This window comes from Zosterops lateralis, assembly GCF_965231275.1.
Source record: "Zosterops lateralis genome assembly, chromosome: 11".
NCBI lineage: Eukaryota > Metazoa > Chordata > Aves > Passeriformes > Zosteropidae > Zosterops > Zosterops lateralis.
In genome coordinates this window covers 122,084-149,387 of record NC_139771.1, presented here as the reverse complement: position 1 = coordinate 149,387, position 27,304 = coordinate 122,084, and the positions used below count along the sequence as shown (strand labels likewise).

The following is a 27,304-nucleotide window of genomic DNA, read 5'->3' as shown; positions in this document are numbered from 1 at the left end:
GACTTCAGGCTCAGTATCAAATATGAGGATAATTAACTTCCATGTACTGTTTGATAAAAATGAATACAACACCCTAAAATCAATGGCAATGATCTGGATATCTGGTCTGATCCCTTGAAATGCCACATTCTGTCATTAAAAGACAAAGGGCAACTTCCTCAATTGGAACACTTATACTGACAAGAGAGAAGATAACCAAGTTAAAGAATTAAATAGGCAAATAACCTAAAATAATTAAAATTATTTTAAAAGCTTATAATTGTCAGCTTCTTTTAAGTGAGCAATTGTTAAAACTGAAGAGTCAGTTGAATATTAGTCCTTCCATTGGAGATATCTGTTTTTAAAAATTATGTTCTCTATGAAAACTATCATATTCTTTATAAATAAGCTATTTAAAATCAAGTGTGACAAACTGTTTCCAGTAGGAAAATCTGTTTTGTATATCATTTATTTCAGACTTGAAATGGACTTCTACAACCATAAGGCTTTGTCAAGTCACCTGCAGTAATTTATACTAGCTGAAATTCTTGTGCAACCTAGGGTTTGCATTGTTTTAAACTGTAGAAGTATCTCAAAATCTCTACAAATACTCAAATATATAGGAAAAGTTCACTTTTTCCACAAAAAGTAGATTATAATAATAATTCAAGTATTTACAGTTTATTTTAATGAAAATTATAATAAACTTTCAAATCTGGGCATAAAATCATAATTAATATATCTATACTTAATACAGGTTATGAATAATTCTTTGTTTTCTGTAGTAGTACTGTAACAGCAAGCCATCCTTCCTTCTACTCTAGCAGGCTGGAGGTGAAAGTGTTTTTCACCATTAGGAACTGAGATTCTCTGTGTGATCTTTTCAGCTTTGCACGACGGTTCTGGAACCAGATCTAAAATGGAAAGAGAAGGGATGCTTTTCAGAATTACAGCAGTGGAAGCAGAATAATATTTGAAACTTAAAAGAATTCACACAACATGACAATATTCTGTGTGATGACAGCAGTTTGAAAGTTCAATATAAATTTAAAATTTGCAGATGTCAGCATGTAGCTACCTGCTATCTGTAATTTTAATACCACAGACAAAGAAAATAATATCCCCAGGTTAACTGGAAAGTGAGGTCAGCTTCACTGTAATTAACACAAAAACTGTTAATAAATTCAGTGACAGAATCAGATCCTGGAAGATCCTGAACATCTGGAATTACTTAACTATTTGCAGCATCAAGTTTCCCATCAAGCCCAATATAATACTTGCAACAAAAGCCTGATAAACAATTAAGGGAAGCCCAAATTCTCATGTTTACAGTATGATTCTTATCACATTGAACTACCTGGAAATCAATAATTAACATCCCTGAATAGATTTCACTCTTGGCCAGATAAAGACGTAGGTTCAAACACTGGTTTAAAATATCTATGCTCTGCTGGCAGTCTCACAAAATATGCAGGCAGTCACACAAATTATGTCCATACCTGTTTCAGATTTATTTTTCAAATATAGTGACAAATAAAATACAAAAATTATTTTATGGAAATGATCAAGTTCTGCACACAATAACTAGAGATTAACAGAGCAGATATTGTGGAAGTATTATAGTGATGAATACTCCATCAATGCTATGGAAGGAATTCAGAAGGAATTCAATGGTTTGCATTTCACAAATCATTGAAGGCATGTTTCATGTATATACATGAGTGTTGTTATGTATGTATGTATGTTGTATGTACTTGAGTGTTAACATTCTCATTACTGTTGTCAAACTACTTATGTATATAACCAGAGAGTACATATAGCTGGAATTACAGAAAAGTTCAAATAAAATTTTGATTACCTGGATCCTGTCTTCATCTAAATCTAATTTGCGAGCTAACTCTTCCCTTGTATCAATGCCAGGGTAGGAGTTCATTTTAAAAACATTTTCCAAGACTTCAATCTGAGGAGATTAAAATACACTTGTTGAATAGTTAACACTATGTTCATAGCAGTAATTAATAATAAAATAAATAACCGCTTAGTTTGTTCGACAGGAGACTTCTGGTCAGTGTTTGCACAATTCTGATTTCATGCATAAACACTGATCTGCTGAAATTAGCAACATTCCAGTTAATTTACACTAGTTCCTGATTACATTTCTCTCTGCAGAGGTACATCACACTGAACTTAGCAGCTGTTACAGGTTTCTTCCAACATATTACTAAACTACATTGTTATTCATGTCTTAGATGCTAAGGAAAGCCCTACCTGGTTCCTAGTGAATGCAGTTCTTGGTCTTCTACCTCTGTACCAGCTCAATTCTCGTTGGAAAGACAGCCTTTCAGTGACTGAAAAATATTTTTCACATTTCAAAACGTTTTCCTCTTGCACTGGACCACTTCTAGCATGAAATAATGGATTTTCATAGCAAACAACAGGGATCTGCAGATGGGGATTACTGTCATCACCTAAAACTAGAAAGAGCAAGAAAAGGAGAGCTTAAACTTACTGGTTTGCAGTAGAAACACGCCGGTATTTTTACAGGGTAAAAGCTTAAGAGGTTACAAAACAGACTGACTTACCCAAGCTGGTGCATGCATCCATCCAGGGCCTGTGAGGTTTCCCAGCAGGAATGCCATCTTTTTTCTGCTCCAGTCCCAGTATACTCTCAATAGAAAAGGAGCACTGTGTGGTTTTACTCTCCCCAAAGGCGGGCACCTTCTGCAGCCCCGGAGAGGCCGCTGTGGTGGCAGTACACAGCGAGGGGCCGGCCATGCCTTCGCCCTCCGCCAGCATAGCAGGGGAACTGTACTTGCATTTCTCCACAATCCTCCTTATAGCCATTCCGGCAAGGGGGTTGGATTTGCAACGTCATTAATTAAAATCTTTTATTAGAAAGTTTTAGCATGTCAATGAAAACTCTCCCACCAAGAGGCACGAGGAGTTAATTGTTTATTTGTTTGCAAGTAATTAGCAACTAATGGTGACACTAGGGGGGCCACCAAGGGGGACAAAAAGTGTTATCTCTCCTAACCAGAGCATCGACTTAACTTTCTCAAAAGAAGTTGTGCACAAATATAGTAGTTCTCTTTTATTTGAAATCATTAATGTATAAAATCAGTTTTTTTTAAATTTTATACTCTAATGGACTCCACTTACCTAAACATAGAAGCATGATAGGAAACCAGTCAAGTAATAAGTAATCTCATTTAAGTGAATTTCCTTCCAAGGAAATTTAAAAAATAATCTCTTAATGCTATTAGGGTAATCCCGATGAAAATGCCTCTGTTTTTTCATATGCATATGTAATGGTGAACGTGGTCAATAAAACAACAATAGCTTTTGGCATAAGGTACTGTGCAGTGGGTTGGCAGTGTTGTCAAAGCTCAGTGTAATTGCCTTCCAAGTGCCTGGATTAGTTAATAGGAGCAGTTGCACCAACTATTTTAAATAATTCATGCATTTATTTTTTTTATTAAAATAACTTTGTTGCAGCCTTTTTGAAACATTCCAGATGTGAATTTTTCTGATAATTCTTCACTACATAAAAGCAAAACTTGGAAGTAATAGAAGCAGTACACTCAAATTTACAGGTTTAAAAGCATCCTTTTTCTCACAGATGTGTCTACCTCCTTGTAGGTTTACAGAAAACAGAAGTATATTTAAATCCTACAGAGTCAACTCTTAAAATCACAAAAAAAAAAAAAAATTGAGTAATGGGAAGAAAGGAGATAAAAGCTTTGTAATGGGGCTCAAAGTCCAACAGAATTCTGATTTCATCCATCATAATGAAAATACCGACCATAATATTTTATATTCAAACTCATCTGTCAGTCACACAGCAGTTTACATTACATGCTCAAAAACAGCTTTTGGTTCAGGACAAGAAGAGGAGGAATTTCTGTAGAGACAGTGTAAAATCAAGATCTGTCCAAAAATAATAGGCAAAAATGAAAATGGTATTTTTATTTCTGAAGGAAAAGTTACCCCTCCTACTGGCCTGACTTCGTGTTGTGCAGTAAGACTGTTATCAAACCAAACTATGAAAAGAGTGACAATTCCAGAAGTGGTCTTACCAAGGACACTTCTCACACATATCAATGCATCCACCGGCAATGTTCATTTGCAAGAGGAGCTCCAGTCACCATTTATAGACCTTAAGATTTCTCTTAAAAACTGTATCTAATTGTTTTGGCCCGTTAGTATTGACCAATATTACCCTGCAACCCATTTGAAATTACCTATAGACTCTTAAGTAAATACCTTGGTAGAGGCAATTAAAGCAACACAGCAAACCTTAAGTTAGGAATCCTAAGTAATCAATAATAGGAAAACCCACTGCTCCTTGCATATGCAAATCCACTCCTCTTACAGCATCACATACTTGATGAAGCAGCAAACTAATCTCCCTTTCAGACTTTGCAGCACTGTTTTTTTGCCCAGGGACAGCGGAGTTCATCCCTTTAGCAGAGGAGCTCCTCAGAGATGGGAAATTCCAAGGGCTGTTTACAGCAGCTGAGGAGACCACCCTGAGCCCTCCCGGGGGCTTTGCTCTGAAGGCCCAGCTCTTACTCTCGCTTTTTGCTCTTCTCACCCTCTGCTGCTCCACTGCTGAGCCGCCTTTCACTAGAGCCTGGGCAATATTTTCAGTTTTTAAAAATGGTACAAATGGTGTATATTATCTTTCTTGATTACTTATCACACACACAAATTTGCCTTTCTCCTCACTTTTCCCACAACATCTTTACCCAGCAGTATTTCATCACCTCAGATGTCATGCTACGTAAAGCTCTCTTTCAAATATGTTTTTAATATGGATAGCAAGTATATTCAAAGCCAAGTTTAAAATTACCAAATTTTTTTAAAGCAAAGAATACCTCAAAACGGTAACATGAATTTTCACAAAACGAAAGCAGTTAAGCTATTTCTTGGCTGAAGTAAAAGCTATGTTGGCACAGGGAGACTGAAGGTACATTCAAGGTTAATCCAAGGCTGCCGCTAGCAAAAGTATGAAAAAAGAGCGTGTTAAAAAGTGACAAACACTGCAAATAAAGCCTTCCTTATCCACACAGCTGCTTTCACCCTCCAGCAGAGGCAGAATGTTGTCTCCATAAGGACATACATCGTGAATCCTCTAAAGATCGGCTGGCTGCTCTTCTCCCTGTTGACTGCGGGTCAGTCCCCTCAGCGGGGACACGGCCCCGACCACTCCACTCCGCTCCGCTCCGCACAGAGGGCGAGGGCGAGGGCGAGGGCCGGGGCCGGGGCCGGGGCCGAAGCCGAAGCCGGAGCCGGAGCCAGGGCCAGAGCAGCTACCGGTGCCGCCGCCGGAGCCCCCGCCCTGAGGGACCGCGCGCCAGCGACCCTGCCCTCAGTCCCCGCGCCTGCGCGCCAATAGGCGGGTCCGCCAGCCAATGGGCAGCCGGGAAGGGGCCGGGCAGACCAATGGGCGAGCCGGGCGCTCGGGGGGGGGCGGGACATCCGGCGCGCGGCGGGCGGGGGTCGGGGCGGGTCGAGTCCGGCCGGGCCGGGGCTGGGGGAGCGGAGCTGCGGGGGCTTAGCGCGGCTGCCGCCATGCCCGGCATCGACAAACTGCCTATCGAGGAGACGCTGGAGGACAGCCCGCAGGTGAGACAGGCCCGCCGGAGGCCGCATCGGGCCGAGCTCCTGCTCGCCGGGCCCAGCGCTGCTTCCCTGTCGCTGCCGGCCTCGGGAGAGCCGCGGCGGTGGCCGTGAGGGAGCGCGGCGGGGACGCTGCCTGCATGGCCCCGCGGGGCTCCAACAGTCTCGGATCGGGCTTTCCGCCCTGGCCGTGCCCTGCGAACGCCCTCCTGGAGTTCCTCGGCGCCGGCCCCACCGCCGCTGCCGGGAGTGCTCCGCGCCCTGGGGCTGCGGCACCTCCGTCAGGGCAATTCCGGCAATTCCCTGATCCCACCCCCGCCTTCGCACCAAGGCTCGATTTTGGACGCCTTGTGACCGTAAAAACCGTGCGTGTTGCATTCTCAAAACGATTTTTCCTGTTTGTTTTTCACTAAGGTGCATTAAGGTTTAATGGACTCGTACGAAAAGCAGGTGCCGGGTGAGGTCGCGGCGGTGGTTAGTGCGGAGAGTAGGTGGGAAGCACATGGTGCCCGGAGGCCTCTCCTTACTCCGATTCTTCCCTTGCGTTGCTGCTGCCTGATCTGTGTCAGCGATGCCCTGTAGTGTTTTGGAGTCTCTTTCTGACCTAGGAAATGCTTTATTCAATTGCTCTGGTTTCTGTTGCTGGCAGCAGCAACAGCAAGTCCTTGTACTGTGCTTCTTAGATTTGAGAAAAAAGTTTGCAATATATTTTCTTTTAATGGCAGCCTTTTGAATTAAGATCCTTGTTCTGATGCATGGTTTACGTGTAGTGAATAGGATGTCCTATATCGCAATACATGTGCGTTGGTAGCTTTAATTCCTTGGTTATAGGAAGAGAAACTTTCACTTGTTAAAAAGGAAAATTTAGCCCCTAAAATGGCAGTAATTTTAACAATTCTGTATCAAGTGAAAGGACAACTCTAAAAAGGCTAGAGAAGCATTTCCGTGCAGAAAAGGAATAACTGCTTTCATAAGGATAGTGCCCCAAATAGGCTCAAATGCTGGATGTGAGATGAGATCTGGCCTCTAATGTGGGTTGTGGTCCAGGTGCAAAACCTCTCATGACGAGGAAAAAAAAATTGAAAGTCTATAATAGTACTGATTTTAAAAAATTATCTCTTGAAGATCTGTTTTTAGTATAAGGAAGTCAGAACTATTCATCTTTATAGGAAATGTCAAATGTGAAAACATCAACTTAGGATCATCTGAGGATATTTGTGAAGCACATGAAAAAATGTTACTTATTTAGTTGTAATTCTAGAATCTTCCATATGAGGTTATTTGCGATACAGACAAGCAAAGCCTAATTCAGCCCAATGTATTTAAGATGCTTAAGTAATTGGATTTGCCAATATTGTCTTCTGTTTTAGGTAGAAAATTTACATCTCTCAGTCAATTTAATGTTTCAGGTGAATTCTGGGTGTCAGGTCCTCTAGTAAGGACTCAGTGGTTTTCTGTTAGGATAGTCCGTTTGTTACATTGGTTAATTTCTGTTACTGTGAAATTAGTGCAGAGGAAATGGCATCAAATGTTGCTTGAAGAAAGCAGGACCTTCTCTCTGGAGGAATTGCCATGACTTTAATACATTCATGCTGGAATATTGAAAAGCTCATCAGCCTTGGATCATTGTTTAGTGCTGCACTATGGCCTGGAGTTCTTGTTTCAGACACTGACTGTAGATATATAAGTGTCAAATCAAACCTTATTCTGTGTCTGAGGGAAGAAAAGGCTTTTCAAAAATGTCCAAACCCTTTCATTTCTTGTTGTCACAGGATAAAATCCAACCACTGTGTTTGTCTGGCCTAAACCAGATACCAAGTTTACATAGTCTTTTCCTATGCAAAACAGAGCAACTTATGTATTAATTAGGAGGTATATTACATACATACTCAGTGTGTACTTAGGGAGAGTTTCTGCTCATGGTGATTTGCATTCCCAAAGCATTGCACAAGAAAAAAAGCCCTAGACACTCTGGTAGCACAGGCTCTGTCTCCTATCACTTGCAGTGCCCTTCATCTGATGGCACAGAAGGCTTAACACTGACTTCTAACAAGGGGTTTCTTTGTGCAGCTTCTCCCTGGTTCTCTCCTATTTGCCTGCTCACAAAAATGAGTTGAAAGAATCCTAAAGAACATGCAAAATGATGCAGAGTTTTAGTAGAAATATAAGTAAACAATTCCTCTAATTTTCTACCAAGCAAAAGTCTGCCACAACTTGTTTACAGTTTCAGGTTAATTTCTTTCCATCAGTATCATATGGTATTATTTTGGTGGCTGAACATCAATAACTGGCATTTTAAAAATAAAATATAGAGAAAAAAAATTTTGATGTTCAGTTTTAAAGCATAAGTATAATACAGAAACTTTACATAATATTCCTTTAAAATTACAAGCTCAGGTTTATTTATGTTCAGGTTTAAAGGTTAGGAGTATATAATTCATTGGTTATAGTACCATGTAATTTTTTCTTTTGCATTCTTTCGTGTATGTCTAATGGGAGAGTCAAGGCTGTTAAGATGACACATGTTGCCACACCTGGCAAAGATTTGAGTTCACCTCTTTCTACTTGCTTTATAAACTAGAACCATCATTAAAGCTATTTATGGTGTTGATTATGCTGTTTGATTATGCTTTTTAATATTTAAATATCTTTTAGACATTCTATAGCATGACAGTAGTTATGATACAGCCAGGCATCAAATGCAACTTAGATAAAAGAATTTCATGTCAAAAGAATTGCTAAATGATGTAATTTATATGGGTTTAAAATGTACTCTTACAGTATCATTAAAAGCAAAAATCAGAAATAGCTGAAAAAGACCTTCAAGGAGAGAGAGACTAAAGACTTCAATAATTTCAAGAGCCTAGGGAAGACTAAAAAAAGAATTTCCAATTTCAAGTGTTTAACAATCATAGTTTAGGGGAAAGAAACCAATTATGTGCTTATGATTCTTTCCATTTTCTGTCTGGACATTAATTTTAGTGTAAGTATAGAAACAAAGCATGGTCCTTTTGCTAAAACATTGCAAGAGCCACAAAGGAAATACTTTAGCAACCTCTGCTCCTGCTTCTACAGCCAAGCATCTCAACCAATGTTTTTAGAAAACCCAGTGTAGTATATCCTCTGCTTTTCCTCCTTTGGGACTTTTGTCTTGGTGGAAGGAAGCCATTCAAAATCCTCATGGTGAGGAATAACCTTGCTTCCAAGTGCAAAAAGGATGCAAGAACATGCAGTCAGCATCTCATTTAAGCTTTCAGACAAATTACACCTGAGCAACCTGATTGCCTTTTTATCGAGTCAGTCATTTGAGCAGAAGGGAGAGCAGGGGATGTCAGTCACCCTGGGTTTTACAAGGACTCTGACACAGTCTGGCAGCATTTTTCTGGCCAAAAGGGAGAGGTATGGACTGTGACCTGAGTGGAAAAACCGGCTGGATAGTTGGGCTGACAGATGAAGATCAGTATTATAGTCTAATAGGTGGTCAGTGACAACAGAGCTTGGTTTTTGAGGTGTGTGCTGTTAATGTTAAGCACCAGCAGTGATGCAGGCAGTGCAGTTGGACACAGGAGTCATCAGGCTTGTGGGTGACACCAGCTAAGAAACAGACAGACTGACAAGCTGGGGTAAGGACAGAAGGACAGATCTTTTCACTCCTTTCAGTGGTGAGAAACATGTATGTTGGGGGCAGTCAAATGCAGGTTGTATCGTTTGGTTTGGTGTAGTTCCTAACCTTTTGATCACAGAATTGACGGTTATTCCACAGGTAATTATAGGTCCAAGCACAACCAGCAACTGTCTGTGTTCAGGTTGGACTGTATGAGACAGTCAGTCTTTATTTGGATCTCACCGCAGAAGAAATGTATATACCTGGCAAGCTGTTTAATACCAGTAATCTTTACCCTTCTCCCTAGGGATGTGCCATAGCGAGCCCAGTACTTGCCCACGGTTTCAACATTTAACAGTTCTCCATTTCCCTTGGCCCTTTCCTTCCTGAAAATATATTAACCTATATTGAATATCTGTAAGAATATTTGGCATGCAACAGGTATCATACCTTTAAACATTATTGGAAGGTTTATAAAATTTTCAGTAAACCTGAAAAAATGCTATCTAAATCTGAAATTCCATTATATTTAAATTCTTCTCTTTTGACTTGTCATGTTTGTGTTTTGGCTGTTTGATTGTTACAGACCCGCTCTTTGCTGGGAGTATTTGAAGAAGATGCTGATGCAATATCCAATTACATCAATCAGTTGTTTCAAGCCATGCACAGAATATATGATGCTCAGGTAGTGTTAATGCAATTCTTGAATTCACGTTTAAGGCTTTGGAACCACATTTCTTGCTTTTTTTGATGAGCAATATGCTTTTCTTTAACTTCCATATGCTTTAAATGTAGAAATGAAATAAAGTAAGAATTAATTACTGTTTTTCTGTATGTTAGGGAGTAGTAAAGGCTAAATTCTTGTGATTCTTTTTGCAATAGAATGTCTTATGACAGGTGAAATGATGTTTTCTATTCTTCAAGTAGCTCTAATGTATTTCCCAAGTGTTTCTAAAATGTTGCACGTACTAAAATGATCTAGGTGTGTATAATAGTATTTATCAAGTGGGAGGTTATATCTAACCCACAATAAATTCATGTTTCACTCATCTAGAACTAAGTCCACTTTTATGCCAAAAACAGAATCTATTTTGTATGTTTTTCTAAAAATTAGAGTTTATGGCTGTATTTTTAAGTTATATATACTTCAACTGTTTCACTTTTTATTAATTTTCATGTTTCCCTTTTTTTTATCAGAATGAATTAAGTGCAGCAACTCATGTGACTTCAAAGCTTCTGAAGGAATATGAGAAACAGGTACTGCATAAATCATGTTTTCTGTGTGTAGTCAGGACTGTGGGTTTTTGAAGTATTTTATCTCCCAGAGCACAGTGTAGAATGTATTTAGGTTTGGTAAGATAAAATGAACCGCTGTGGTTGGCGGTTCAAACCATTGCCAGAAGAATCTATTGGCTTTATTTTAGTTCTACCAACTAAACCAAAATGAAGTTCCTCTTACCATGAAGAATATTAATAACTTCTGAAATATTTTACTTTTTTTGAGAATTGCTTAGGGTAGTTCTGTTTTGTTTTGACTTTATAAATCTGTTTACCCTTAAGTGCTTAAATATCAGTAGTCACAAAGAGAAGAGCTTGCATTGCAATCTCTGAATTACAACCATAATTTACTCCATGAACATAATTCCATCTCTGAAAACACAGACTGTGGAATCCATAATTTTCTTCCCTTGTAACCTGTACTATGAAGGTTTCTCTGTTTGTAGCTTTGCTGCTGAGTCCCCTTTTCTGAGGTTAAAAATGTTAAAAACAAAATTGGCTTATTTTAAGAAGCTGCTACCTATGCTCCTACCTATGCCTACCTATACCTACCTACCTATCTACCTATACCTACCTACCATGCTGCTACCTATCCTCCTTTTCCACCTAATGAGGTGAACTGCTTCAGTGTATCTTAACTCATGGAGATGACTAATCCAGTTTTGTGAATGGTAGAAAACACTGCAAACAACATAACTCTCTTTGCCTTTTCAGCGTTTTCCGCTCGGGGGAGATGATGAAGTCATGACTTCCACTCTGCAGCAATTTGCAAAAGTGATTGATGAGGTAAGTGCTTGTATGTGCTTTGCTAATCCTGTCAGGTATAGACTTCAACTGCCTAATTATTCCTTTTTTTAAGCCAGGGGTTACAGAAATGGCATTCATTTGTCAACAAGGTAACAATTGATTGTATATTGCAGCATGTATTTAAAGCTGTGTAACTTTAAGATAAAGAACGAATTCGGCAAAATGAGGATACATTGCTGAAAATAAACGTGGCTTAACTACTAGAGATAGAGCCAAAACCATTACCCAGTATTAGTTAGCAATTATGTACATGAGGGTACCTGTACTGCCTGATTTCAGGTACCTGAGTGACAGAGGACCCCCCTGCTGTCTCTCTTAGACACTGACTCATAGGACACACAACTGAGCACCATTAAGACCTGAATCAGGATTTTTGCTGTGACCCCTCTCCTCACTTAAACAACATTTTAGGAGGATCATATTTTCTTCTACCTCTTTGAGCTGTGAAAGATGGGCTGCGATGTAGCTGGAGGGAAACCGGAAAAATAAACTGACTAGTCAGGACAAATGAGGATGGTTTTGGCATGATCCAGTAACTTGGAAAAGTTCAGACAAAAACAGTTCTATAGGTTTCCTGTAAAAAGATGATGATGAGATCTAGAACCTAAAAAAAGTAGCTGCAAAAATGTGTTTGAGTTGTACATGACATCTTTGATGCCCACCTGTTGTGATTTGATTTGGTCTCAGCACTGCTTTCCTAAGATTGTCTTCTTTTGTCTTTTTCAGCTCAGCTCTTGCCATGCAGTACTTTCAACTCAGCTTGCAGATGCAATGATGTTTCCTATTACCCAGTTTAAAGAAAGGGATCTAAAAGGTAGAGGACTTGAGCAAATACTGTTTTTTAATCAACAGCAGCAACAACAAAAACATAGCATATAACCTTCATAGCTCTTGTTTCACTAAATAGAATACAACACTTATTTTTCAGCTCTCAAAAGTATGCATCTCCCATTTTAAAAGACAAGTAAGTTATTTCTACTCATGAGAGTATTACAGTTGAACTTAACATTATTATTGTTTCAACAAAATTTTTACTTACATTAGGGAAGCACTTCTATTCAAGATGAACAATTAGCAGCTACTCAAAAATGTTAGGAAAGAATAATTTTCAGATAATTTGCATTTTCAGGAAGGATTTGTATATCACATCATGACATCAATATAATTGTGGACTAAGCTCAAAAGGCAAAGTGCCAAAGTTGTAGTACTTAGTATATTGAGATTTAGGAATGTGGTTAATTCAACCCTGCTAGTAGTACAGGTGACTTCTTATGTGCAGACATAAGGTGCTTCCAGCTTCTTATTTTTGTAATAATAGTATCTTGTGCCTGGTTTAAAATAACATCTAATGTGTGTGATGATGATAGATTTTACTCAAGATACTGGACTGAACAGGCTGCTGTGGCAAATGGGCTTCCAAGTAGAAATTATGAATTAAACTCCAAGTAACTCAAATAGCCCTATTGTGAACATTCTATAGTGGGTATACCTAAGATATGAGTATCTGAAGTCTAAATGGAAATAAAAATTACAAGTCTTTCATAAGACTTGCAGCTCTTCATGAATCTTGGAAAATACTTCTTTGGCAATAGTTCACAGCAAAATTATGGATTGAAAAGATTATGGTTTGTTTTATTTTTTTGGGGCAAGGAATCATGACTATCCCAAGGCTGATATTACTTCTCAGGACCTGAAAATCTCCTGTTAGTAATCACTGAAGAGACATCCCTGACACAACAATCACAAGTTAAATTTTCCTACTGGAAGATTTAGCCACCAGCTGGTGTAGTTTGTAATGACTCTACACTTTATGGACTTCATAGGCACTTCCTGAACAGCTTTTTTGTATTTGCTTTACGATAAGGTTTACCATGGCTCTCTGCTGGTTTGTACTGAAATACGGCACAAACCACAACCAGGATCAGAACAGGTTTTATGTATTGTGCTGGTTCCAGTTCTTGACACAGTGAGACAATAACCAGCTGGAACTCAGCTGATTTTAGCTAGGTGGAGTCCCAGTGTGTTTTGGGCATTGATATTTCCCATCTCCTGTGCTTCCATCTCCCCAGCTCAAACCAGAACCCAAATTGGAACTACAGGTGACATACTTGTATTGATGATGACTTTCAAAGACTTTTGAATAGAAATTCCTCCTTACAGTTTTACAGTATAGTTTGGTTTGGTTTTTTTGTAAGCACAGAAATGATCCTCAGGCCCCAGGTAGGAGTAGAGAGATTTGCCTGGCCATGCAGTGCCTGTGCTGGCAGCTCATTGTGGTACAAGGTGTTACCTTCAACTGCTCAGTAGTGAAACATCACATGAGAAACTGTAATACATAACTGTTACATGAATAACTTATTTAAATTGTGATATGTTGTTTTTTAGAGATACTAACTCTAAAAGAAGTTTTCCAAATTGCAAGCAATGGTAAGTGTAAAGTACTTAATCTTATCAATGTTACAAGACAACGGTATTATTGTAGAATTATTTGTACTTAACTAGTGGAGTTAAACCTGTTAAAAGTAACTAATTAAAGTGTAATTTTTCTGAGTGATACTTAGGCACTCAGCTTTTCCTGGTTCACTTGTAAATCCCTGCTTTGTGTACTGAAGTGTTAAGGCAGATTGAAAGGGTTTTTTACAACACCTTAAGTGTATGTATGATTATTAAACAATGTAGGATTATGCCACCAAAATTACAAAAAGAGTAAGGTGCTAGCTCACTTTCTAAAGTGAAAAAAACAGATCAATAAAAAAAAACTACCTTCCTAAAATGAATTTCATTGTTTTCTTCCCTATTTTCAGAAGTTTTTTTTTTTTAGCTGCTTCTAATATATCCATGTAGAGAACTTATTATTTAAATAAGATTTTACTTCTCTCAGTGAAAATTGTTTCAATGCTTTAGAAGCAAAAAAGATTAGGTACAGGTTTTCATAATGTAAATTTTCTCTACTTAATGGACAGTTCTTCTCTGAAAAATAGTGGATGTTTCAGGAACTTTGTAACAATTTGGCAACTTTTGCATCTGGTTAGAATTTTTCTTCAGCCCAAGTATTTGTTGCAGTGATTAATAAACAGACAGGAACAATTCCTTAAGGTGTTAATGTGACAGAACATCACATTCAGCTGTCTGTGTAACACTTCAATACAAAAGATTTTCTGCTCTGTTTCGTCAGTCATTGATTTATGAAAATGATCATAAATTCTCTCTTGCTTGCTTAGACCATGATGCTGCCATTACCAGATACAGCCGGTTGTCAAAAAGAAAGGAAAATGAAAAGGTTTGTAAAACAAAATCTTAATATAAAGATTTTTAGAGAAGATAAGAAGTAATTTTTACCTTATATGTTTATGATGATTTATGATGGAACACAGTGTATGGCAGATTCTGACATTTGATAGTTTATGCTTTAGCAGTCTAGACAGAAAAGCAGATTTCTCCAATACATGCCTGTCCTGTAACACTGACAATGCTTTAGGAATAATAATGCGATGTCATATTCAGTTTGGTTTTGTGGAGAAATAACCACACTTCCCAGCTAGAAAAGAATGCTGGCTTTGTTTTTCACATCTCATGTTTAAATTAGAGAAGCAGAATTGCCAAGTAAAATATGCAGCAGCTGGTGATAGAGGGTAGAACATGATGATGGGTTTTTCCATGTTGGCTGTAAAACTGTCCAGAAGGCATGTGATCAGTGTCAAGTCTCAAACATTCATTTTTTTCCCTTCCTTTGTCTGTGTTTCTTCAGATCAAGGCTGAAGTTACAGAAGATGTATATACTTCAAGGAAAAAACAGCATCAGACTATGATGCATTATTTCTGTGCATTAAATAGTCTCCAGTACAAAAAGAAAATTTCTCTGCTAGAACCCTTGCTAGGATACATGCAAGCTCAGGTAATTTCAGATTCTGAAAGCTGTAGGTCTGAAAGATGTAAAAGTACTTCATGAAGATTGATGTACTGAAATCCATTGCAAGCCCTCTTCTGCAGTCCAAGGAAGGAAATGGAGAAAAAGACCCACCCATCCACTTCTCTGAGCTGCTCCAGCTGCTGCCCTGACTGTGCCATTAGTTAGCACTGGTCATTGCCACTCACTACAGGAATCTCTTTATGAGATGCCCTCACTGCCATCAGAGAGTCTTTTAGCAAAGTCTGGGAGACAAATACAATGGTTTATTTTCCCCCAAAACCCCGATGGCTGATTTGATGTAATGCCTAGATTTTCACTGCTGGGCATTTGATTCCACTAAATGGAAGAGCTGATTAGATTTCATGCAAGTCCACATAGAAGTGAACCTTCTCAGTAACTAACATGGAGACAGTTAAATTCATTCCTGTGGCAGCTGTTCTGAAATGAGATAATCATCAAAAGCCACATAACTGTTTTCAGTCAGGGCTGTGGAAGTACCAGAATGCTAAAAAACATTCTGGTTTGGTTTTGCTTAATTAGTTCATGATTGGTTTATTTGAGGATGGGTGCAAGAGAAAATACAGCCATGATAAAGTTATTTGGACAGACTTAATTTGTATTTTTGAAGTATGTCATTAAGCATGAGCTTTGGGTTTTTTTGCAAGTCAAGCTTTCCAGCATCTGGCACTACTACAGTGACCTGTGAGTAGAAATTACCTTCTGCACAATGTTGAAAGCTTTCCAAAGGCAGGAACTCTTGCTTTCTTTTGAAACTTTGCAGCTTGTATTTAAGAGCCAAGTTCTGCATGTTTTGTGCAATAAAGTAGTGTAACCTGTCGCTCAGGTGAAGCTTTTTGCTGAATCTAAGAAACTGAAGGGCAGGGCCATGTCCCAGGCCATCCTGGTCTGAGATTTTTCATGGTTAACCTCAATTGAACTGTGGAATATTTTCTGTCCCCTTATGGACTACCCTGTGCTAAAAATACATATTGTTAGTTTCCTATGGATGGCCCTGGACAAATCCTCACAGGTTTGTTCTCTCTGCCCCAAATAACACCCCCATAACAACAGTTAGCAGAATGGTGAAAAATGACAGAGACCTTGGGAGTTTTTCCAGGACAGTTCTGTGTGCCTCTGTATTTCCTCCAGGCAGCTCTGTTCACATCCTTGTGATACAGATCCCATTGCAGTGCCAGCAGCAGCCTTCACCTGCAGGCAAAAAACACATTCTGCTGCTTTTAGTAAGAGGCTTTGGTGGGAATGATGGATGAAAACAGATTTCTCTGAGAAATTAACCTCCTATGACTTCATCTGTTAATTGTTAGTGTAGTTTTATTAATGACTAAATTATCTGTTTTCCTCCTTTTTTTTTAAAAAGATAAGCTTTTTTAAAATGGGTTCAGAAAATCTTACAGAGCAACTGGAAGAATTTTTGACCAATATTGGCACAAGTGTACAGAAGTAAGTTGGCTTCATTGAATTTTGAACTTTTATCAAGATTTTTTTTTGTTTGTTTCTACTTACTAATACATTTTAATTTTAGTGTTCGCAGGGAAATGGATTGTGAAGTAGAGAACATGCAACAGACTATAGAGGACTTGGAAGTAGCCAGTGATCCACTGTATTTGCCTGATCCTGATCCTATAAAATTTCCTGCTCATAGGAATCTAACACGGAAAGCTGGCTATCTCAATACAAGAAAGTAAGGGTAACTTGTTATGTAAAAATTCTAGAGTATTTAATTTTGGGAAAGAAAAGCTAAAGAAGCTGATTTTTTTTTTTTTTTTTTAAACTATGCTGATGTTACAAATTTCGTTGAATAAGTCACATAAGAGCTATTCTGTTTCTTTCTTTGGACTTCTTCACCTAATTAGTATTAAATTCCTTGTCACACTGACATAATGTCATTCAGATGCAAAGTATAATTATCCTGATTTTAGTTTAATTTTGCCTGAATTTTCACAGTTTAAAAAAAAAAAAGGGTTTGAGAGTGTAATTTCTTTGCATCCTAACTTGGAAGTAACAAGATTCCATCTATCAGGATTGTTCTGGAAGTGTCTGTTAAAGCTTTAGGATTCAAGTTACTAATGAAACATCATCATTTTGATCTAAACAAGGCAAAACACTCTATTAACCAAAATACCCTTGGAAGGGGCTTCTGGATTCCATGCTGCAGTGGCTCGTTGTCCACAGGAGGGAGCTGTGCCTCTAAGGAAATCTAACAGCTGGTTTTCAGAGCTATTAAAAATAAGTTGTAACATTTCAATTTTTATATTGTAATTTATATAATAAGCTCCAAGGAATTAAAAAAATAGTTGATTACTTTTACAAGAACTGTTAAAGAGTAAAATACTTACTGAGTGAGGCATGAATTTCTGTATTGGAACACAATTGCAGCAACTACATTATAGAATGTCTGAGCAAAAAGGGAGGCTAACTGAAGGCTTCTTTTATCTTTTAGTAAGACAGGGCTGGTGTCTTCCAGTTGGGAGAGACAGTTTTACTTTACTCAAGGTGGAAATCTGATGAGCCAGGCAAGAGGTGATGTGGCTGGGGGACTTGTCATGGACATAGACAATTGCTCTGTGATGGCTGTGGACTGTGAGGACAGACGGTACTGTTTCCAGATAACATCTTTTGATGGCAAAAAGTGAGTGGTCTTACATTGTTGTTCTGTGTAAGAAATACTGGACAGACTAATTAGGAAAAGAAAGATGGTCTGCCTTTGGCTAGATGTTAGCTTGATGTATTTTGTGGATATTTAGAAGCAAAATCTGGGATATCCTTTTAATTGTGTAATGTCTAGACTTTCGTTTATAAACTCTATAATCTAGCTGAGTAGTATTTCAGAATAAGTTTATGATAATCAGTTGACAATCACATATTACTGCATTTTGTGAATACTTAAGTATTACATTACATTGGAATTGTGTTGCTTTTCTGTTTCGTGTTGAAAGGAAAGCATAGGTTCCTCCCCAGCCTAATTATATAATATTGACTGCACTCAGCACAAACACAATCTTCAGCCCTTCATAACTTATTGTTCAGTGTGTAAATATGAATATGTAATTTCCTGGCTGACTGTATTTGTGAGGCATTTTAAATACACAAATTTGTGTTTTTCATTCTCCTCTTTCAGGTCTTCAATCTTACAGGCAGAAAGTAAAAAAGATTATGAAGAGGTAAGGTTATAGGAGGTATGCATGGAGCCCTGTGATTTTCTGCTGCACAGAAAGAATGTATTCCTAACCACAAGTGGATACTGCATATTTTTTTCTGTTTCTACTTATTAATAAATTATCTTTGTTAGTAACACCTTGATATCTTAGTGTTCCTGTTAGTTTCCGCCTTCAGATAAAAGTTGAAAAGCCAGGAACAGGAGCAAATGGTTTTCCAGAGCAGAGAGAGAAAGCAAGAGTCTAGCTTGCAGATGTAAGAAATGAGCAAATTCCACAAAAGCCAAATTGAATTTTTATAATCTCTTGAGGAAACAATGTAATCTGCAGCACAGAATAAAGAAGAATAGAGAGTCCTAATGAAGGTTTTTTAAAAATTCCTTAGAGTTGTGAGTTAAGCTTTCTTTAGTTTAGTTTTAGTTTGACTAAAATAATTTTTGTGAGTAAAATCTGAAAGTGCAAAGTGCAGTATGCAGGTGGCAGTGAATTTAATGAAAGCTGAGTGTGCAGAATATTTGGCTCTCTGAATTTACAAAGAAAGTAAAAAAAGTCCTAAAACGAGCAACTCAGTTATTCAATCAAGTTTGTTTAGAAAACATGACAAATTAATATCTTTTTTTCTTTCTCTTTTTCAGTGGATATGCACCATAAACAACATATCTAAGCAGATATATCTAAGTGAAAACCCTGAGGTAACTTCAGTAAAATTTATAGTTATCAGTATTTAAACATTTATATTTATAGAGTAAATTCATATTGCTACAAACTTACATAACAATTTTTGCTTACTAAATTAGGGGAATTGGCCCAGTAAAAACTGTTTTATAACAGAGCATGTATCTATATATGAAGTGTATCTTCATGGGTTTTAGTTTACAGTTGAGGACTGCATTTCTCAAATGAATTTTTTTTATTATTTCCTGGCTACATTTGCTTATTTTGCCAGAGTTGTCATTGGAACTTTTTTCTATTGCTGCTTTTTGTTAACACTGGCAGTATTGTAAGGCCAATCTGTTCTTTTAAATTGAGGAAGTTAACATTAGGATATGTGTTTGAAGAAAAAATAAAAGAAAGTGCTGCAGGTGTGTTGGCAAAAATTTAAGAATACATGATACTCATGAAGAGTTGAGTTCATAATTTCTCCCAGTGGCATATAAATAAAATCTGAAAGTTTATTTTGAGAAAAATGTTTTCAGTTATTTTTTCCCATCTCTGCTGCAGGAAATTGCTGCCCGTGTGAACCAGTCAGCTCTGGAGGCTGTCACTCCTTCTCCTTCTTTTCAGCAGAGGCATGAGAGCATGAGGCCAGCTGTGTAAGTGAAGTCACCAGAGGGCATTTGAGATGCACGTATAAAAAGAGTGTCCTGGATAAAGTTCCAGGGGGAAAAAAGAGCCTAACAAACCTACAAAGCTTTGTGTGATCGGAACTAAATCTTTGATAGGCCAGAGGAAAATTCCCTCAACACACCTTTCACTGCTGAAGCACTGTTGAGCATCCGTTGTTAAAAGCAGTCCCAATGCCAGCTGCTGGACACTTTGGTTGATTTCATCATATCTGTTCTGTTGTGTGATTTCATGATGAGATTTTTCTTCATGTGTCCAGCTCCTGGAAGCAGACCTCAGATTGTATTATACTTAATACGTGATTATATATTGATGTTAAAACAATCTGATGCAATTATTAATGGAAGTAGTACTTTAACTTAAATTTGACTAGGTACATAGATTTGTTTGTTATATCCCAATCTTCAGGGTTTTATTTTTTGTTTTATTTTACATCTAAGTTCTGGAATATTGTAGTGGCGTCCCCTATGGTTTAATTTATTATCAACCTACCTGAACTCAAATACCCTAACTTTGCCTTTTTGTTTTTGTTGTAGGCAATCTCGTCCTCCTGCAGCTCGTACCAGCAGCGCAGGGTCACTGGGAGCTGACTCAGCATCTCTCTCAGCACTTTCCTTGGATTCCCTTGTTGCCCCTGACACTCCCATCCAATTTGACATAATATCTCCAGTGAGTGAAGATCTGCCTGGCCAAGCAAAATCATCAGGGCAATCGGGCAGGTAGGAAAAGTAGACAGAAGGAAAAAAATCCCTGAAGTTAATGTTACTAATTCAGAAACAAACAAACGAGAAAACCACATTTAATATGCAGCTCCAGTACACACATTGCCTTTTCCCTGACTGATGTCAAAAATCTTGCAGTGGCCAGTGAAGCAAAATAATTTGTTAAACTGTTAAATGGACTTGTAAAAAACAGCTTAATTACATCACTAGAGTCAAGGTGTCATTTTCTATTTTGCAGCAGCTTTTCTTGCTTTAAAAGCCTATGCTTTTATTTATTGATTTATTTTAAACTTTTGGTTTCACAAAGTATTTTCCTTTCCTATTGCTTGCTCACCCAGCAGCTTGGGTTATTTCCTCTTGGAAACTCAAGAGAAATTTGGTAGCCCTGCCTCCAGGTGATGATGGCATACGATGACACTCCTCTTAAGCTGAAAGGTGAGTGAAAATGGTCTAGGCTTCTAGAGTAATTTCACATACAGACAAGTTAAAATCATCTGAGAGTTCATCCAAAACATAAAAACATTTTCTCCTACTTGTTATTATATTTGAGTGGGAGATATACTAAAAACCAAAGACCTGTAAATGATCACTGCATTTCTAGAACTGTATCTACAGAATTCATATTAAGAAAATGTATTTGCAGATCCAGCTGCTCTTAATACCAACCAGAAGAGCCAAAGAGATGAAAACTAATTTATGTCACTCTTGTCACAAAAATGTTTTATAGCCCCCTGCCTCTAGGAAAATATTTGAATTTTGAATTGCATCTCACAGATGTAAGAGTTGAAATTATACATACACAACTATTTTTTCCTTTTTTCAACAGTTTTCTTTTTGTTGTTGTTTGGTATAGCAGCATAAGCAAGTGGCCAATTAGGTCTTTCAGAATACACTGATTTAAAATAGACTTGAACTATATTGCAGGAAGTTGAAAGTTTAAGACTCAGCTGAGTTCCTGTGGTAGCCTGGTCTGGCTCAGTTGGTCTTACCAGGATGCCAATAACACCAAGGCTCTGGACTCAATCCCTGTATGGGCCATTCACTAGAGACTCGAATTCAATCCTTGCGGGTCCCTTCCAACTCAGAATATTTTGTGATGTCATCAGTTACAATTCTAGTCTAGAAAATAATATTTTTCATACCATAAACAATAGAGTTGAGCTCAGTATTCTCAATTAACCATCACTTTAATAAAGAATTGCAGTGTTTGTACAGATAGGTAACATGTTTGTTATTAAAAAGAAGTACTTTCCTTGGTTTCTGATACTGATGACATATATTTAAATTTTATTTTTACCTTTTGAGAGATCCTTTGAGATTTTGCATTTACTGTTGCAGTTTAATATTAAATGACAAGAAAAGTCTGCGCAATAGAACATGCTAGTAGAAAGAATTTGCTTTTACTGTAATTACACAGGGCAGCATTTAATGGGATGGTTCTTGATTGAGTCCATGTTATCTAAACATTGTAGTAATGCCATCTTGGCTTCAATCTAGAAAAATTTTGATACTTTAAAACAAGTATATCTTAGTTAAAACATGTCTGATAATTGATAAACTGGCAGTGAGTGTATGTAACTGAACATTTTTTTTTTCTCATAGTTCTGAAATTTGTTAATTCACTAACTGTTGAGGTGACACTTTAATTAATCCCATAAAAAACCTAATTTGAACTGTATTGAACCCTTGCCAATAGCTTTTCAGCTACCAGTCAGCCAAAGAGAATGGATAATTTCCTCTACAAATTTTAAATAAAATGTCCCCATTTCCTGTGCTCATTACTGTTTCTGAAAAATGCAGACTTGGAAGCCTAGAGTATTTTCACTTTTCTCTGTAACTGATAGTAATTCTGTCTCTGAGAGCCAGAAAGAGCCACATTTCTCTTGACCCTCTAGGAGTAAAACCCCAGTGATGTTTTGAGAAAGCTGCATTTGAAACAAACCCAGGGGCTTCTCTTGAGTAAGTAATTCAACACCTTGACAGTGATGAAAAGTGGGTGCTCCTATGGAGTGCTGAAAAGGCCTGGTTTTTGGCCATGCTTCCTGAAGCTGTTTTGTGAAATTTCATCCCCTAAAACTACACCTTTTCAGACATTACCAAGGTTTTGGTTTGGGCTTAATTCAAATATAAAAAAAAATAAAATGTGAGCAAAACTTTCTATGGCAGCAATAGGACAATAATAACTGGTGTTTTCCCCATAATGTGTGTCCTCACATACAGCAAGTTATGTCTCACTCCTGATGAAATTGCTTCTCCTTGTGATTCATGATACATTATTCCTCCAGATTACAAGTTTGTGAACTTGTTACATTTTGGTATTTGATACAGCATGAGACTACTGCACTGCCCATGAATAGTTCCTGTAATCTGACTCCTGCTTTAATGTTTTTATCTTTTAATAGACGCACAAATCCCTTTGGTGAATCTGGAGGCTCAAAACCTGAAACAGAAGGTAAAACAAAAATTTCATTGCAATGCAAAATAAAAATAAATTTTGACAATTATAGTTCTGTTTTCATCTCTAGCTTCTCTCTTCTAATTTAACACCAGTTTTAAAATGCTTAATTACATTGCAAGGTATTTGATAAGTTAAACTACTGTCTGAAAATCTTATGTAAAAATGATTCATTGCATCTTTTGTGTTCATTGGCCAAATGAAAAGATGTGTGATGTGCTGTGTAGTAACTGCACCTCTAATTGCTAAGTAGGAGCAGTATCTTTCCAAATTAGGAGGAGTTCGGAGCTTTCCTGACTGCAGTCCACCTTTGGTTTTGAATGGGAAACCCAAAATGGTGGGGTTCTTTTCAATACTTTTTTTTTTTCTTAGATTCAATTCTTCATCAGTTATTTATTGTAAGATTTCTTGGCTCTATGGAAGTGAAGTCTGATGAAAGCCCAGATGTTGTTTATGAAACAATGCGTCAAATACTCGCAGCTCGCGCCATCCATAATGTTTTCAGGATGACCGAATCACACTTGTTAGTCACTTGTGACTGTTTAAAGTAAGTTTGGTTCCTTACTTCTACTGATGTTTATTTACAGAAGGATCTTCTTTCACTTTGGTAAAATCTACTTTCTGGTTTGTCTTTAAAAACAAATTTTTAGGTTAATTGATCCACAGACACAAGTTACAAGACTACAAGTAAGTAACTTTCCATTTTAAGATAAGTATCCAGCAATGTAATTTTTTAACTTTAAAATATTATTATTAGATGATAATCACTGATAGCATGAAATTTCCAGCCAAATTTCCAGTGCTATTAGGAGACCAGTGCAGACATTTAGAAACACTTGGAAAACAGTTTTAGAGGTGTGATTTCAATAGGTCAGATTGGCTTTTGATACTGCCTTCCTCCTGTGATCTAAGAGGGTGAAATAGTAAAGAGGGAACATTAATGGTGGAGTCACATTAGTTCTGAAGTCTAAGAGTGTTTGTTTACTGTTTTGTTTTTTCTCTGTTTTGTTTTGGTGTTTTGTTTTTAATGCGTAATTGCCTTGAGGGTGTTGAGTGGTTTCTGGTTTGATTTCTTGTTTTGCTACTTCTTTATAAAAAATGCACTTCTAAGGAGTAAGAGAAATTCTTCTTAGGATATCAAATAATGCCAGCTTAATTCTTTAGTAATAGCCATATTTTTTCTTCATATTTCAAAACTATGCCCCTTTTACCCTTTCTACATCTAATTTATGGTTTGTCTTTTTCTTTTGGTTTTTTTTAAAAGACATTCTGGTTTTTGGAGGCTCTGAATTGCTTTCCTTTTCATAAAAGGAGATCTTGAGCATGGAAAAATATCTTGATATTAAAAGTTTAACATTAAGTGCAAAAATGCTCCAAAGCTGTCACCTTTTACAGGTGAGGTACATAAACTGAGGGTACGTCCCATATGCTAAATGCAAACATCTAATCCTGTCAGTTTATAGCAGCTGTGGTAGGGACTCTCAGAATTTTTAAGTTTATTGTTTGATGAATCTTAAAAAGATAATTTGAAGTCCAGCCTCTTGTAGGAATAAGAATGCAAAACAGTTTTCTTGTAACAAACTAATGAGGGTATGTGATTTGTATTGGTTGGTGTTTTTTTTTCTTGATTATATAATTAGGAGAGCTGAGCTAATTGCAGTAAAGGTTTCTGAGAAGTAGTGCTTTTACATGGAACTAAATATTGAAAGTTTAGTCACAAATGTAACTATAATGAACGATTAAAACAAAATAAAACAGGAGTGCATCTACTTTTAGGAAGATGACTGACTCACACTGCAAATGTGGTCCTTTTTCTTATATGGATTGTGTTTTTTGACATTTGCTTGTCTTTGCAATAATTTAGTCCTTGCTGTCTAATCTGTTTGTGTTTCATAATTACATCTGGTCAGGTAACTTCTTGTGCTGTGGTTGTGTGTTAATTGATGTGCAGTGTATTGAAACCTTGTGTGGCAAGTATTTGGAATCAGTTTTAATCTCTCTGTATCTGATCCTTTGGCAGTTTCCTTTGCCCAATGTAGTGCTGTATGCCACACACCAGGAGAACAAGCGCCTGTTTGGATTCGTGCTTAGAACCTCAGGAGGGAGAGTGGAGAGCCGCCAGACTTCCATCTGCTATATATTTGAATCAAATAATGAAGGGGAAAAGGTATTGGTGGATGGTTGTGATTTCTATCAGTTGTGAATACGCTAGATCCATTCAAGCTGTCTAAAGCATTTCTTATATACTGAAAAAGTTAAACCTGTCATTTTAAGTGCCTGCAAATGCTTTAATGTGCTGTTGTATCTAATTTAGGATGCTGGCTTAAATTTAAAGGCATTTTTAATTGTTTCCTATCTGTTTTGTGTTTAGATTTGTGATTCTGTTGGACTGGCCAAACAGATAGCTTTTCATGCAGAACTGGTAAGAATCTTTTTGGGGCACAGGATGCTTGGGAATGGAAGGAAGGAGGTATACTTAATTTGTGTAATAGATTGTATTCTTCAAGACACTTCTAGATGTAGCAATACCGTTGTGTATTTTAAGGTTTTTTTTCCCTAGAACTTAAATTCAAATGAAAAGACTGACCAATATCTACTGTAGAACAATACTCAATATAGGATTCATTTTGCTACTTTTAACAACCATATACTCCTCTTTTAAAAGCAGAATAATTGTAACAGTGATGTCACAGTCTTGAGCAAGCTCATATTAATCTGTAGTGTCTCAAACATCTCAGGCAGTTGTTACTGACTTTACCTTTTTGCCCTTTAGGATCGAAAAGCCTCAGAAAAGCAGAAAGAAATAGATAGAGTCAAAGAGAAACAGCAAAAAGAACTGAATAAACAAAAGCAAATTGAGAAGGTACCTTTTGTCATTATTTCTTAATATTAGGTTTTTTCTACTTACTTTCTTTTGGAATTTTGTCAAAAGCTGTCCACTGATGGTATTGATGGATCATTTAAAAATCGTAATAATAGTATCCTGTGTCCATTGCAGATGGCCTAAAGGGTAATACTCTTTTTCTGATTTCCCAACCCCCCCTTCCCAACGTAGGACTTGGAGGAGCAGAGCCGGTTGATAGCAGCTTCCAGCAGATCCAACCAGAGCAGCACAGAAGGACAGTTTGTAGTTGTTAGTAGCAGCCAGTCAGAAGACAGTGATTTAGGAGAAGATGGAAAGAAGAAGAGAGAATCTGAAGCCTAAGGTTGCCTGCTTCATTAAAACTGGAATCATGAATATATCTGGTGAAATGGCACAAGTTCTGCAAGAGGTGCAATGTAGGTGGAGGGTCTGTCATGTTATAGAAAAGACTTACAATATCTAGACCCTATTATGCCTTGATTTTTCTTTCTCAGTTAAATGATTTCCATTTCCTGTCAGTGTAATTTCTCTTGTATGCCAGATGAAGCACAGTGATGCTGCCATGTTTATTACAAACATGTTTTCTCAAGGCTTCTCTGCAGTATGGGAAAAAAATGTGGGGGTTTTCCCCACTTACCTCTATGCAATTGACTACTTTAGAAGCAAAACTGAAAACTCATTGGCCTTCAGCAGTAACACTGAAATTTGTTCTTTATACTGCAGTATAGGGAACACCTTGCTGGAAACAAAAGTGGATATCCAAATAAGACAGTGCTAAGCTTTACCCAGGTTGTTGCACATACCTGTTCTTAGATTTAGAAAGAAGGATCCTCGTTAACATCAGTGAGATGGGGATTAGTTCTAAACAGAAGGATCTTTTTGTTTCATTTTGCATGGTATGATACTGTCTAGATTTTTTTTTTGTGAATATGCCAAAAAACTTCTTTCAATAGGAGTAAATGATACTGTCAGACCTAGAAAAGAGCTGATGAGATGCAGTTGAACTTTGCTGTATGAGGAAAAGCATTCCTCATCAAATTATAAGAGTAATGTATATAGTCTTGTAGCATAAGTGCCATGTTCTTGGTTTTTCCCCAGTACCTGGAATAGAAAGCTGTAAACCTTTGAGTTCATTTTTCTTAAACATGCTTAGAGTTGCAGGAACATCATGAATTCCATCATATATGAAAAATCTTCTGCACATGTAAAATGCCTTGCTGCTAGCATACTACATCTATTGAAAATGAGTTGAGGCTCTTCAGTCTTTTTATGGTTTTGCAAACAGAATTTACCAGCTCTGAAGTAAGAGATGACACTAATCCTACATCCTAGAATCAGTTCTGGAAAGCATTTTTCGAAGTGGTGTCTGTTTACAGCTTGTAAGCTGCGCTCCATATTCCATACCCTGTGTAATATTTATTTTGTATAGTATTAGATGTGCATTCACCTTTTGAAGAGAAATATTTATTTTTGCACTAATTACTATAAATATTAAAATCCAGAGGAACAGAAGATAGCTCTCTAATAGTGGCATGAAAATAACA

General features: G+C 37.4%; 2 protein-coding genes across 4 annotated transcripts in view; one reads left to right on the top strand and one right to left on the bottom strand.

The window, feature by feature from the left end:
- Positions 1–443: 443 nt before the first annotated feature.
- On the bottom strand, positions 444–5,319 carry HESX1 (HESX homeobox 1). Of its 2 annotated transcripts, XM_083869101.1 has the most exons (5): positions 5,102–5,319; positions 2,562–2,812; positions 2,248–2,453; positions 1,838–1,939; positions 444–893 (listed from the first exon to the last, which is right to left on the bottom strand). In XM_083869101.1, coding segments are annotated over exons 1-5 (660 nt in total). In that variant the 5' UTR covers positions 5,104–5,319; the 3' UTR covers positions 444–794. The 2 variants fall into 2 exon arrangements, with proteins under 2 accessions (XP_083725227.1, XP_083725226.1); XM_083869100.1 differs by having other exon boundaries at positions 2,562–5,319.
- Positions 5,320–5,496: 177 nt separating this feature from the next.
- APPL1 (adaptor protein, phosphotyrosine interacting with PH domain and leucine zipper 1) overlaps positions 5,497–27,304 on the top strand; it is a 27,940-nt gene continuing 6,132 nt past the window's right edge. Inside the window, exons 1-22 of one of the 2 annotated variants that reach the window (XM_083869359.1) lie at positions 5,497–5,607; positions 9,792–9,890; positions 10,403–10,462; positions 11,198–11,269; positions 12,017–12,104; positions 13,676–13,717; positions 14,512–14,570; positions 15,039–15,185; positions 16,579–16,661; positions 16,744–16,902; positions 17,662–17,850; positions 18,340–18,382; positions 19,012–19,068; positions 19,598–19,689; positions 20,257–20,439; positions 22,845–22,894; positions 23,270–23,444; positions 23,548–23,584; positions 24,918–25,064; positions 25,269–25,319; positions 25,671–25,760; positions 25,953–26,110. In XM_083869359.1, coding sequence (XP_083725485.1) covers positions 5,554–5,607; positions 9,792–9,890; positions 10,403–10,462; positions 11,198–11,269; positions 12,017–12,104; positions 13,676–13,717; positions 14,512–14,570; positions 15,039–15,185; positions 16,579–16,661; positions 16,744–16,902; positions 17,662–17,850; positions 18,340–18,382; positions 19,012–19,068; positions 19,598–19,689; positions 20,257–20,439; positions 22,845–22,894; positions 23,270–23,444; positions 23,548–23,584; positions 24,918–25,064; positions 25,269–25,319; positions 25,671–25,760; positions 25,953–26,102 — 2,127 coding nt within the window. In that variant the 5' untranslated portion in view covers positions 5,497–5,553 and the 3' untranslated portion in view covers positions 26,103–26,110. Of the gene's footprint in view, positions 5,608–9,791; positions 9,891–10,402; positions 10,463–11,197; positions 11,270–12,016; positions 12,105–13,675; positions 13,718–14,511; positions 14,571–15,038; positions 15,186–16,578; positions 16,662–16,743; positions 16,903–17,661; positions 17,851–18,339; positions 18,383–19,011; positions 19,069–19,597; positions 19,690–20,256; positions 20,440–22,844; positions 22,895–23,269; positions 23,445–23,547; positions 23,585–24,917; positions 25,065–25,268; positions 25,320–25,670; positions 25,761–25,952; positions 26,111–27,304 lie in introns of those variants that run through there. The other variant, XM_083869360.1, reaches the window with a different exon arrangement.